This window comes from Pyxicephalus adspersus, chromosome 5 (genome assembly GCF_032062135.1).
Source record: "Pyxicephalus adspersus chromosome 5, UCB_Pads_2.0, whole genome shotgun sequence".
Taxonomy (NCBI): domain Eukaryota; kingdom Metazoa; phylum Chordata; class Amphibia; order Anura; family Pyxicephalidae; genus Pyxicephalus; species Pyxicephalus adspersus.
Genome location: NC_092862.1, coordinates 93,961,477 through 93,976,174, shown reverse-complemented (window position 1 = coordinate 93,976,174; position 14,698 = coordinate 93,961,477). Strand labels below are relative to the sequence as shown.

General features: G+C 38.0%; 2 protein-coding genes across 2 annotated transcripts in view; both read right to left on the bottom strand.

The window, feature by feature from the left end:
* The window catches only part of C5H7orf25 (chromosome 5 C7orf25 homolog), a 5,862-nt gene extending 4,626 nt beyond the window's left edge, over positions 1 to 1,236 (bottom strand). Inside the window, exon 1 of the mRNA XM_072412165.1 lies at positions 1,095 to 1,236. The gene's annotated coding sequence lies outside the window, so the exon portion shown is untranslated. The remainder of the gene's footprint in view (positions 1 to 1,094) is intronic.
* A 3,555-nt stretch (positions 1,237 to 4,791) lies between these two features.
* PSMA2 (proteasome 20S subunit alpha 2) lies at positions 4,792 to 14,570 on the bottom strand. The gene is made up of 8 exons (XM_072412163.1): positions 14,446 to 14,570; positions 10,831 to 10,907; positions 10,287 to 10,419; positions 9,503 to 9,625; positions 8,768 to 8,849; positions 7,523 to 7,596; positions 5,798 to 5,855; positions 4,792 to 5,084 (listed from the first exon to the last, which is right to left on the bottom strand). The coding sequence occupies exons 1-8, from the start codon at positions 14,484 to 14,486 to the stop codon at positions 4,968 to 4,970; spliced, it is 705 nt and encodes a 234-aa protein (XP_072268264.1). The 5' UTR covers positions 14,487 to 14,570; the 3' UTR covers positions 4,792 to 4,967.
* Between the last annotated feature and the right edge of the window lie 128 nt (positions 14,571 to 14,698).

Genomic DNA, 14,698 nt, shown 5'->3' with positions numbered 1-14,698 from the left:
AATGGCACATGAACAATAACTGTGTACTGTAGTCTTCTTCATGGGTAAATAAGGCATCCCCCTGAAAATAAGCCCTAGAGCATAATTTGGCCTTCAAAAAAAAATAAGACAGTGTCTTATCATCGGGGAAACAGGGTATAACAAAACCGACTAAAAACAGGCACAATGAGCAGTTTTATACAAATAATTATTATTAAACAGGATTTATATAGTGCCAACATATTACGCAGCGCTGTACATTAAATGAGGATTGCTAACATCCGCTAAATACAAGTGGTTCTTTAAAGTGTATTAGTGATTTAAAGCCAGCTCAGTACACATTTGCCCCCATAGCACTCCTTTCAGCCGCTGGAAGTAAAATGAGGACACAAGTGAACTCCAGCTCCTTACTTAGAGCTTACACATTGATAAAGTTTGCTTTCCCCACCCTTATGTGACATTGCTGGTAACTAATAACCAATCCGCAAGTGCCAGTGCTGTCACATGGTAGGAGGAGGAGTCACATGCCACTTCATACCCAGAAGTATTGGGTAGTGATTATTTACTCACAGCAGCCATTAAAGGTCACCTATTGTATTGCAGGGGTGTCAAACTCAAATACACAGTGGGCCAAAATTAAAAACTTAGATAAAGTCACGGGCCAACCTTGAAACTGAAATAGCACGGCTATTACAATTCTCTGCGTCAGGAAAACAGTCCAATGCCAGGCCACGCATAGGCAGAGAGGCCGCTGGTCTATAGATTTGGCCCGCGGGCCAAGGTTTGACAGCCCGGTTGTATTGCCATGCAAATCACAGGCACACTTTAAAGGCTGTAAAAACACTTTGCCATTTATTCAGAATACCCAAGTATATAATATCTTTGTATTTACTCACAGTATTTAAGTCACAGTCTTCAATATTAGCACACAGCATGTGACAGAAACGTTTTATGTTGTGTGTAAAACAAAGTACTACCAATGTTCTTCAATAAACAATTTCAACCCAACAAACCTTCACAACAGTCATTTCTAACAACTTATGTGGTGATATTCCACATTTAGCAGACAGTCTCTCCTATCACGTTCATAAATAGCAGGTCCTATAACACAATACCTCGATCATCAAGTCACTTCTCACAGTTGCCGAGTAGCAGGATAGTCTGGGATGTTTGGAATTCTCTCCTTTCGGCTTCTGCGTTCCAAACCTCGTTCTCATTGGCAGTTTCTGGATTACAAGTCTGTTTTTATTATTTCTGCGTTCCAAACCTCGTTCCCATTGGCAGTTTCTGTATTACGTCTTTTTTATTACTTCTGCGTTCCAAACCTCGTTCTCATTGGCAGTTTCTGTGTTACAAGTCTCGTTTTTATTATTTCTGCGTTTCATGCCTTGTTCTTGATCGCTGTAGGTCTGAAACCCAAGTCTCGTTTTCATTTTAGCTGGCGTTGTGCGTTCCAAGCCTCGTTTTTATTTTCTCTCTCTTTATTTTAACACTTTGTATTCTTTTTCTTTATGTTGCAATTTTTTCTTAAACGTGTTTTACGGTATAGAAGCACTTCTCTTCATGTAATGTAAAAAGTAAGCTTAACTAGGATATATGTATTGTAAAATTTATAGTAAATTAGTTTAAAAGACTTACAAGGGAACCCCTATCCTCTAATGCTCATCATGCCTGAACTCTGATACTACCTGGCCATGCTGAGTATAATCACAATGATGGGCACCAGAATCATTGTTTAGTGGCAGAGGAAGCAGTAGTAAAGGCATTTTGGGAAACGTGCCCCACAAAGCTGTTGTATTTTCCAAGCTTACTCTCATTAAAATAAAATAATTTTTCCTTTACTTCCTCAAATCCTTTTCACAACTGGCATTCTATAATTCTGCGCCACCCTGGATTCCTTCTTGGTCATAGAGGAACCAGTTGGCGCTGCCTTCTCCTTTTTTCCTACCGGCTTCTGCATACGTCACCTGATCTCACATTGTACAGGCGTTAAATTGTGTAATGTTCCTCTTGTATATCCGAAAAAAAACGTGTCCATCTCACTGTGCATGCGTGAGCGACTCTTTTTTTACATTGAGGGAAAAATTTCAAGGTCGAGCATGCGCAGAATCAGCCCAAAACCTACGGGTAACACAGGAGGCTCTGGGCCTCCCACTCCCGGGTGAATAGTTTTTAATACATATTTTGATCTAGATTTATTCTGTAATAATCACAATAGAATCTTTATTGAATCCAGCCTTCAATAATTTGCTATGACAGTAAAATCTTCAGCATCCACCACACTGCAAAAAAAGCAAAGACGGGATTCATGGGAGGTTTGTTATACGGGTAGTAATGAGTTTCTCTTTGAAGATATGTTTTATGGGTTTTTACATCTATGTCAAGTTGAGTAGAAGCTTGGTTTAGACCAGTGATCACAAACCTTTTCGGACCCAAGAACCACTAAATTTACTTGCTCCAAACTGCACATGCGCAGGGAATCAGGTGCCACTGAAAGGGTAAGAAACTTCCCCATAGTGACATCATGATGCCAGAAACCGTCCACTCCCCCGTGATGTAAGCCTGCAAATGGGAGCCAAAACCTACCAGCTAAGCCTGCAATCCGTAGTGGGCATGGTCCGTGGCGCGCTTTCAAGTCTACACATTTGCTAAATTATAGAGAACATTTCTAATTTTGAATTGTTTTAGAAGTTCCATAAGATTACCCTTGGTTTTTAAGGGAGCAGGGCACTTCATTGCATCTAAATGAGCCTACAAGAACCTGCTTTTTAACAAGATGCTTTTAATAAAGACCATGAAAACGATGAAAACGAGAAATGGTAAGTCTGTAATGCTGAAACTTCAGCTACAAGGGATCACAGGCAGTGCTGATGACTAGTTCTTTGCCTTTCTTCTGCCTATATTTTTTTTTTTTGGGGGGGGGGGGGGGGGCAACTTTAGATGCCTTGAAAGTTTAGATGCCACGGATTCACGTTTAATAGCCTATGTTGACAGATTTTGTTCATTTCACCTGTATTCAACCTTTTAACAGAGTTTTGCATTCATTCATTGTAATCTGTGTAGGAGTGCAACACTTACTTAAACTAATCAAAAGCCTCAGTTGCCAAACAAAAAATTGAACACAATGGAACTGTGGGCCTATGGCGTAAAGCCATGAAATAAAATTTGCAGCTTCTGTGCTTTGTGACTCAGAATCCAGGAAAGAGCACTAGAACTCAAATAAATATTCTGTGAAAAACAAAAAAAGTCAGTCTTCCTCCAATCTCTGAGGCTTTTCTAGTTACCAAATGAAATGAATGGGTCTTGGTGCATAACCGAATCAAGAAGAGTGAATAGCAGTATTCACTCTCCATTAAAATTGAGCATCACTGTCTTGCATAGAGGCCAAGTTCTTAATAAAATCTCAGGAACAGTTAGTGAAAAATATGTTAAACATTTACAAGGATTTTAAATCACAGCATAGCATGGGAAATTAGTTATAGGTTCCTTAATAGTAGTAGGACTTGAGCTGCCAAATCAAGTGTCTGAATATAAAACATTTAATATGTCAAAACATCATGTGGCCAATAGAAGTATTAAAGTACTACAGTACAACAACCTATTACAAAACCTGTAACCAATATTACAATGCTATAGAAAGATATCTCTTGTGTTACCTGTGACCTGTCAAAATCAGTTTTTTTTTCTGTTATATACAGGAAGTCATGAATATGAATTGACAAAAATGATTAATGAAAAAAAAAAAAAAAAACACAGCTTCATAAACAAATGCAACTTAACAAGAAAATGTGCTGACAATTAACATATGACTCAGACATTCAGACCGAGAAACAAAACTTCCTTTGTTGACCACAAACAGTAACCAATATAAAAATCTGAGTAAAAGCAAAAAAAAAAAAATCAATTACTAAGTAAATATGCATTGCTGCTAATGAATGAAATACTAGCAAGGACCCTTTCAAAAGAGAATCCACCAACCTCTTATTAGTTGTAGTGTCACACCAAAGTACTTAAGGTTAATTAACCCTGCGATTTATTCACCCCAGTGCTTTGAAAATCTGCTGCTCTCTCCTTCCTCTTGGTATCCCTGTGTACGTGACCGCACGCTCAGAAGAAGCCAATAGGGGCTTACTTTTGGGGGAGGGCTTATATTTCATCCTTGCATCATTAGCACGCCAGGGCTTACTTTCGGGGTACATCTTATTTTCGGGAAAACAGGGTAGGTGAAGGTACTGAATACGAATTACTTTATCTTTATGCAATGTTTAGCTCAGGAATACATTTCAGATACACTGTAGTTCTCTGGTTTAAAAAAAAAGTTGAGATCAGAATAAATAAATAATCCAACCTTGGGCCTAAATTTACAATTGCTTCTATGGCCAATTTAACAGTTATCACTGGGGGGGAGAATGTAGTAAGTTTCTTTTGCCAAAGCAAAGTCTTACAATAATTATTCCTCCCCTCCAACACAATTTATGCCTGTGTTTAAGTGTATGAATATTTAAAGAGATGGCTCTGAAAATTTAACCTTTACTGTCCAAAAAAAAAAGCAACTGAAGTTGAGAAAATCTCCCCAAAGTGAAGAGAATTTTTATCCTAGAAAATCCCCCAAGTGTTCCCATTTGAGGATTTGCCCTCACCTTTTGCTCCAAAAACAACTCAAAATAATATGATTCCCCTAACTTTCTTAGTGTGGGACCACAAACAAATAAAAAAAATTTGAAAGGGGGCTTACCCTGTCCCCATTATCTAAAACAACAAAAAAATGACATTCACGCATACATTAAATAAGAAATAGACAACTCAGGAAAATATATTACATGTTGTATTTGATATTATTTATTGTGATTAGAACCATGTCGTTTTAAAAAGATCTGTCAGACAGGTAGAAATAAGAAAGTATGCAAAAAAATCTGCAAAGAAACCATTTGTATCCTTTAGTGGCAGAAAAAAAAAACTACACCAACTCTTCCACTACTGGAGGCCTGTTATGCTATAGCAGCCAAGTAATCTTTGACTTCAGCAGGAGTGAGTCGCTTAAATCCAGCTTCGTTGCAAATACCAACTTCAATGTTGTCTTCTGTCATCTGACCTTCAAAACTTTCCTGCAATAGTAGAGAAAGAAACAATGAATGGTCATCACTAGAGCAATATATAGGATGTTGTTCCTGGCCTCCTTCATAAAATCCTAGTTCATGCAGTTCCTCTGTATCAATGACTCTTTGACCTATACATACCATGAGTTCTGACTTAAAGCAGACCTATCACCACAACTTTTACATTATATAGAGAGGTAAATAACACTTCTATATAAAGTGAAAATGTGGATGTTTTTTTAAATGTCTTTTAAAGGAAAACAGGAATGCGCAGAAGGGGCTTTTCGTTTAAAAAAAAAAAAATTACAATCTTACACATGCGCAGGGAGATTGGCAAAAATACAGCAGCACATGTCACGAGAGCAAGATTGGGAAACACAGTCAGAAAAAACAAGAGGAAGGAAAAATATGGAGGCGCCACTTTTTTAGACGAAGGAAGAAACCTGATTGATGCGGGACCGTATCAAAGACAGCTCTGAAAGCATCTGCGTAAGTAGAAGTGTGATTTTTTGTTTTTTATTTAGTTCCCCTTAACCTATTGCACACCTATTCAGTACAAGTGACTTAAGATATTAAAGCCAGAAGTTGGCATGGCACCAAAACTGCCATTTTCAGGAACAGGTCAGCGATGGCATATTTCACACCCATGAGTTTCCTTTAAATACCTGCTTACAAGTGAGCCAATGAAAACACTGAAACCATTACCTGAATGAATCATTTACCTTTAATGTTAAAATTGCTGTGTGTATAGCATCTTCAAGTTCAAGATCTTCATTATATCTAGAAAACATAAAAATATATATATCATTATATCTAGAAAACATAAACTAAAGTGCCCCCAAATACTGTATGGGTTCATTAACACTATCTGAGGTGCAGTGCAGTATAAAGCAGCTCACAGTTTTCAATACCCAGAACATCAGATATGTAAAAAAAAAAAAAAAAAAAAAAACATCATGTGACATTTTTTTATTTGCATGCGTTGCATCGCTACATTAGAGTACTGCACAAATTTTCTGTATCTGCACACTATTCTATGTTAAAATAACACACAGCTGCATGCATTTCTCTAATTCTGTGTGCTGCAATATTCAACATAATAATTGGTGTCAGAGTCAAAACAGACAGCAGTGCAGGAGGCCAGGCACTGCAACATAACGTATGGCAACCAAATGTGTTACAGGGTGAATTTAGCCTTATACCCTGAACACAACAGAAGCACTTCTGCATTATTTTCACAATGTAGACAAAAAAAAATACAACCCAGTCATTTTCAAACTAGGCACAATAGTCCTTTTGTTACAGTTTTATCAAGTAAGTTACAATCAGGCACCAATATAGTGAAATTATGCTGCCTGAACCTATTTTAAGATATTTTTTTAGTACAATTACTTCCAGCACCTATGTATGGCTTTTGGTAAGGAAAAGTAAAAATTATAAACTTCCACTGAAGTGTCCCCCAACATGAAAGCACTGTTAAACACTCTAACATCTAATGTAGTGCTTTCATAAACCTTTCCATAAGCCTGAAAACTAACCTACCTTTACACATACCACCCTAAAGCTCACCATTTAAACTAAATACCCCATTCCTGACCCTAATTTAATACAAAACACTGAGATAACTCTCAATCATACAATGATCCCCTTTCTGCACTCCCCTTCTGAGCAGCAAAGTCAAAAATATTTTCCAAAGCCAATAATAGTTTCCAAAATAATACTATATACAGATATCTGATAAATATTTAAACAGGAAACTTTTTTTCCAGTGGGTTACCCATACAGGCTGAAGGATATTTCAGTTGAAAAAAAAGTTTCTGCAGACAGTATATGGTTAATTCTTACATTTGACTCAGGAAAGAGCTTACTATTTTCCCTTCATTTCTTTTTAACTCTGCATACTGTTTAAAAAGCTATCCATTTCTGAGGGGAAAAAAAACTTTATAGAAAGCAAAACTGTAAGACCCTGTTCTTGGTGATGTTTATAAACATTCTTTAATATCTATATGATCGAAAATATCCCTTCAAAACAAAAACAGGGCTATACTGCAGGGTACACAACTTTCTAAATCCTTGAAAAAGCAAGACCCTTTGTTCTATTACCTTAGTCATAGACACTGAGGCTTGCAGGTACCCGAGGCAGGGAAGACTGTTACTAAAATGCTTAAAAATAAAACTATTGAGAGAATTTGTAGGCTAACACTTCCAAATTCTCCTTAAAAGAATGAATGGCTGTCATTTTGGCTTACAATACTAAATAGCTTCAATATTGTATTCTGGCTTGAAACACTGACATCAGTTGAAACAGCCCTCATGTTACTCTCTATGTAGGTTTCTCCTCCGAGGTATGAACAACCACTAACAAGTCAAGCCAATAACTTCCAAATATGGTGGCCATTCCTTTAAAAAAGCAAAACTGTATGTTGAATTTACAGAAGATTGTGTACCTTTTTTCAAGGAAGGTTTTTCCGTTTACATAATTCTTTCCCATTGCTGTTGCCTTCCATGCAAAATAGGCTCCCTAGGAAAGAAAAAAAAGTAATCAATAGCAATACCAAAGTCTTATAGCTTAATGTACATCAAGGTATGCATTATCTCTAGTACACACAGTCTTAGTGAACATTACTGCTACTTTACAAGCTTTAAAAAACAAATGATACTTTAAAATCCTTGTCTTATTGGGACAATACAGTGCGGATCTTATTCCTAAGCACTATGACCAAGTACCAACTAGGGTTCTGAATTCAAGAAGTGGCTATTGTATGTTGTTCTATTCAAGTTTAATAGGTGATCCTACTTTCATAAGCAATTAACAACTTGTAAGTTAAATGGATTTCACCCAAACTGATCCAGGAGTTGGCATCTGTGTCCCAGTAGGACTGGTGGGGATACTACCCTGTAAGCTTGGAGTATAGTCTTATAAAACAGATACATTTCTTTTAAAATGGACTTAGGCTTTCCCCATGCGGAGTTAGAAGCCCAGTTAAATAAATGCCAGTTCCACATACACAAACTTCTCTTCTTCACGGTGCTGTGAGATTATATGAAGCACATGGCTCTTGACTGTTCAACAGCAGTCAGTGCAATTATGTTCTACTAGATCAGGCAGAAGCCTAAACAGGAATCTTTTTCTGGAGGGCAAATTGTATGTCAGGGGATCCATTTGCAGGCCAGTATGAGCAGTGGCACAGAATCCTTTGAAGCATTGTTACCTTGCCCAAAGCATTTAAAGCATTGTTACCAAAGCAAAGCGACAATGTCTGTGTATAGCACCCCCCAATCACCTTGCCAGTACTGCCCAACCATTTCTTTTCTTCCCATCTTAGCCATTATCAAATTAGTCAGCAATCAGCCACTTCTGAGACTAGAAGAAGCATGGAGGTCAGCACTTATATTTAGTAGCAACCCAAAAGACCTGGGTACATCTAAACATGAATACAATGTTCAGCCAAAATAAAATAATATGTATGAGAATTTACAGACAAGGTAACCCTTGTATATTTCCTTATGTGAAAGGTTTAAATTTTAAAGTTGATTTTAACTGAATGGAGAGGTGTTAAAACAACTGAGGTTTTTATTACTGTTTGTGTAAACAGTTTAAAAAGAAAAAAAACTCACATTGGCTTTAACCTTACTTTACTCTATCCAAAACAAATCAAGGACTTTAGATATAATTTAAAATTGCTACTTACAGAAGGATCTGATTGGAATAAATAAGGCCGTTCTTCATCCCAGCCTGCAATTAATAACGAGACTCCAAATGGACGTACCCCACTGAAGACCAAGAACAAAAAAGGTCAAAAATTAAAATCAATAATTGCCAAAAAAATATCAAATTTGCTAATAAAAGATCAAAACATGGCAGCTTCTACCGTTCCAGTTGCAGAGACCTATTTTTGTACTGTACTGTATTTTAAGTACTGTATTCTGCAGCATGAAACCTACTAAGCTATCAGAACGATAGATCAGATTTCTCAATTGAAAAACCTTGGCACGTCAAACCAATTTCAAACAATTGCAACTCATGGGAAGGATTTTGTTTGGCATGCAGTAGTCATACTACACATCCAACAGCAGCACATAACATAAAAGCAGCACATAACATAAAAGCAGCTGCCAATCTACAAGGGGGAGATGATTTTTAAATAGGTCATATCCAAATCCTAAAAGATTTAGGTTTACAATAGCTTTACATGTGCATGGAAGTAGTATGGAATTGCCACTTTCCTCAGCCATGTTTCTGTTTCACCTAATGCCGATTTGTTAGAAAGATTCCTTTAGTTTGTACCAAACAAAAATGTATATGCTATTTCAATATTTGCATATTGAATGTACCTTATATTTTCACATCTTGCCAATATATTCACATAGATTAGCACAATTCACATCTAATTTCATCTGGGTTTATAAATGCAATAATACTTTACCCAGACTGTGTATATTCCTGCATGACAGATGCCACTCTTTGTACTAGCTGTGCTGTTGGAATAGGTTCTTGATACACAAGGTAATATTGCTGGGCTAGTTTCCTGGCTCTTCGAACAAGTACTCTGGGGAGAAAAAAAAAACACATATAGCATATATAGAATTGTTGTAGTCTACAGCTACCAGAAATTAAGATGGGATTATGACATGTGTTGAAGTAACATATCGCAGAGAACATACAACAGTGCAGAATGATGCCCTCCCGTTTGTTTCAAATGCCACCTAAGACACAAGTCAATACATGGTGAGTTACACAAACACCTGCTAATGAAAGCAACATTGAATTATTTTAAATGGTCTACCAATGCAAAGCAACAAACTTACGTTCACATTAGTCTGTTAAGGTGCCATCCCTAATGAAAGGCACCAAAGACTATGTGCTATAATTTTTTTTTTTTGTCTTACACAGCAGGAAGCATTCCTGATAGCTGAAAATCACCAGCCAGCTTGTCCCAATATTTACCTTAGCAACAGGCTCCCATCACAGTCTATTCTAAGGTTTGGATAAATGCCTTTGACATTACTTGAAACACAAGCAAACAGAACTCAAGGGAATACTCTCGTTATTACTATAGAATCCCAGTCAAAAATTAAATATTTTATCCAACTGTGTTAAAAAAGGGTTATTTTAAACCAGTTCAGTCCTGTAGCCTAATTTTACATTTCCTTAACGCAGTCATACATTTTTGTTAACATTTTCCTCGGTTTACTTCCAGTGGTTCTTACCTGTAATCTGGGCCCATGCCACTGTACACCATGCCTATGTGCTTGGTAATTGGCTCCACTTTATGTACGCTTTGCTCATCATACAAAATTGATTTCTGTTTTTTCTCAGTTGCCAATACGACACCATTTGCAGCTGAAAAACAAAACATACAAATCTATTCATACAGTGATAAATAAAGCATCAAAAAAAATATATATATATATATAAAACAAATATATTGCTAACATAAGGATACGTCTGATTGATGGGGCACAATTACATTTTAAAGTAGCACCATGTTTCAGATACAGCCTGGCATTTTATGTGGAAGCAGCTCTGACAAGAGGAAGCAAAATGGATACCACCACATGGATAGACAGTGCAGAACTAAGCATGGTAATTGCGTAATCCGTGGAGAATAGATCTGCTATAGAAAGCCTATAGGCAATGTTTGTATGTGTGTGCATGTGTTTTCTGTGCACAGCTCCCAAAGTTCAAGCCCTTTTTATGCTAAACTATATTTAAAAAAGGTACCAGAAATAACTGTGACAATATAAAACCTACCTTTGATACCAACAGATGGTGCTCCGGCAGCTACCGCAGCTAAAGCGTATTCAATCTGTACAAGTTTTCCAGATGGACTAAAAAAAACAAAAAGAACTGATAAATTGATCACACAGGTACATTTCCACTACAGTATCTGCCAAGACTCAGAAATTAGGTATAAAAATGATATATTCTTTGATGTAATAACTGGAAATGCTTATTTCAGACACAAAATGAAACTGTTGTGACCAGGTGCACAATCTTCAGCAGAAATTACTAAATGATGCTTTCATTCCATACAGTTTTCCCTTGCTGGTGCAGACTGGGAAAAACATTTACTGGCCACACAGCAGCAACAGAAAAATCCCCAGAAAAGTCCCAGTACTACATGACACCAAAATGAACTAAGATGTACTATAACAAATGTTTGCCTGTTCACATACCACCACAATCTCCTGTATGGCTATGCTTTCCCGTTATTTAAGTATACACATACATTATTCATAATTAAAAATGGAAGACTACAAGAAAAGCAAATTTTTGTTTCACTTTTTTTTTGTAGTTTCACCACATTTTTGTATTATATATAATTTTGATTGATGCAGACAATTCAAGACAACCAAATTGAGACTCATACATTTAATCGTGCCCAGCTATTTAGGCAACGAGTGTGTGGGAGGACATTTCTGTTTTCTTTAGATTTCTTTTAACTTCCTGTTGTTTCTAGGATGGGAGGTGACATATCCCTGACAGAGGTCAGTCTGTCACTACAGTGTCAAAACTACAGACAGCATAAACCATGTATTAACTACCTTTCTGGCACCTTGCGTGTTAAGCTACATACACACGTCCAATTATTGTCGTTGGAAAGGATCTTTCACAATCCTTTCCAACAACAAAAGACTGCATGAATGAGTACTGTACATACAGCACCGTTCTGCTCTATGGAGAGGGGAAGGGGAGAACGACGGAGCAGCAGCCTGCTGCGCGCTCTCCCCCTTCCCTTGCATTAGGATCGTTCGTCGTTCATAGATCCGCCAGGACGTTCGTTCTGGCACTGTACACATGCCATATTCTCGTCTGATATTGGCCCTGAGGCGATTATCGGACAAGAACCATTGGACATGTGTACGTAGAATTAAATTCTAAAGTTTAAGGCTACGTACACATGGAGAACAGCAATGTGCCTGAATATACTGACTGCAGGAAAGGTAAAGGTATACATTCTCTACTTGCACAGGCTGTTATTAGTTCTGACGCTGTAATGACAGGGCCACTTTACCCATTGTCTACTCTATCTAAAAAGGTTTTGCTTCACTTATACTTTAGGTGTCCTGGAGATTCTGGTGAGGAGATGTCTGAATTCAGGTTCACAAGCTTTAAATGCTGCCATAATATAACATAGGCTCTATTTTTTCTTTTACTCTTTCCACATTGAATCAATTGTTAGAATTAATCCTTCACTCTCACTACAGAATGTCCACTCAGGAGAAGAATAAGAATATTGACAGCTTATACTTTGTCCTTTATCTGAAACATAATAAAAAACAACTTCTGCCATTATAGAATACAGTACAGCAGCCAGCCATTCTTTCCAAATTCCCCTTTTGTACTCCTGCCCCTCCCAACTGCAGAGAGTGAAAGTGAAAGCTGAAAAGCTGTGTCATGATGTTCAACCAAATAGATGTTCACAAACTTCTGACATGTAACCCTGTTTATCAAAAACTGAACTTCAAAGCCCAGATCAAATCTAGAGCTGCTATATTTATTGTACACAAGCATGAATATAATGGCAACTAAAGAAGTGCACAGCATGGCTTCTTTGGTATAAAAGTTTGCAGGCCTGTTGGGTCTTTCTATTTTCCGGAGACTTCGATCGTAAATATTACCCATTTTGATTCTCAACCCTCCCCTATGATGCCACAGTGATCACTCTCAGATATTAGAAATATAAATTCAGGAAGTGACCTAACTATTCTCTTTGTAATTTCTGCCCTATAAACCCTGCACTTTTATCCAGCAAAGTTTGTACTTTGCTTCAAATCTTTTCTACAATTTTTTTCAAATCCATAACACACAGATCTCAAACTTCTGTTGTGTACACAGGCATCGGAGATCAGTGAACGAGTTACCTTGAATGTACTAATCTTTCAGAATATGCAAATTAAACAACAAATATGACAAAAGGTTTTACTGATGTCAAAACTAAAACACACAGTCTCCGGTATACAATTCCTAATGCAGGAGATGCAAACAAAGGTAACTAACTTTCAGACACCTTCTAATTGTACAACAACAGAATGGATGATTAGAGGCTACCATCCATGGATCATACTAAATGAAAGCTCACTAGCCTAAAAAACGCAATAGGAACGTTTACATGCGTTTACACACGTCTGTGTAGAACCAACCTTAGTTCTGCTTCAAGCTGAAAAAAAACCCAGCTTTGTTACCTGGAAAGAAATGGCTGACATGAGTGCGTGCGAGATCTCTTCTGTACACTAGATTACTAGATCTGGTAGGTAATCCACTTTAAATTGGAAAGAAGAAACTAAATTAAATTATCCGGGGTTCCATGAATATGACCACTTAATCCATTATAAGTGTGAAGAATTAGAATGATTGCAAGCAGGCAGTGCCCTTGACAGGCAGATTCAGACTTTTGTTAGGTTCAGGTGACAGGCACCTGAAAAAGTATGTAGACCACAAATCTATTTTTCAGCTTGTTTGACATCACAGCTGTACATTATTAAGAATTTTTATAGCACCAACATCCCCTGTGGCACAGTACAATATAGAATACAATCAGAAAGTGTTATTATTACAGACTACAAATCTCTTAAATTGTTTTAGTGTGAATATGTTGTAGATCCTGCCAGTAACAGAACTTCCTGTTTAAGGCTGACAACACCAGGCTGCTTTCCTACAAGCATTAGGAATGTTGGCAGCCTGCTGTGAGCTGATAGTCACTGGGCTGCTCATCAGATGTAAGGTACACTAGGGTGGGCATGTTAGGCAGAACAATGGGCCCATAGGCCGGAGTGACTGCACTGACACCAATTTCAAGGCAGCAGCTTAGCGTTGTCAGCTTTATACAGGATGTGCTGATACAGGTCACAATATCTAGAGGGAAAATCTTTTTTTTTTTTTTTTTTTTTACAAAATCTGTATATAATGGGCCATGCTGTGAAACATGCTGACACAATTGATTTTCCATAACGTTTATTTCATTAGGCCTTATAGGAGAAACAATGCTGTGAGTAGGCCATTCCCCCTGACAGAAGATCCAGGCCTAGGATTACCCTATCACTGGAGATGGAGCCCCATTCATTATTAGCATTGTACAGAGGATCCACACATCGCTGTAGGCCGGTCACTGAGGGGACAATGGGAAGGATGACATTTGTCCGTGTCAGGCTGCCCGGCTCCATGTGTGGCTACTATGCAGCATCCTCGCTGTGATTGGATGGCCGGCCAGGCAGCAGAGTGACTGTGCAAAGTGCTGGCTGGCGGTAAACACAGCGGGCTGAGGTGGACAAATGGCCGGGCGAGCAGTGAGAAGGGCAAGGAAATGGGTTCCGGATAGCACAGGGGTGACAGGGCGGCAGGGCCCCACCTCAGCATCCCGCTCACCTGAAAGTGGTCAGAGAGAAACTATAGCCACGTTCCGCCATCTTCACTCTGCTCCTCCTCTTTGTGAGCCGCACAGCGAGCGCCCCGCTCGACACTACGTCACTCAGTGACAGGAGATGGACGAGCGCTGCGTGCCGGGAAATGTAGTTCAGAGAAAGTGCTGAGGAACTACAATATACATGGGTGATTGACTTCAAATATACTGTCCAAAGGAGTCAATAAAACCTTTTTTTCTGCTATGAATGCTCATTTT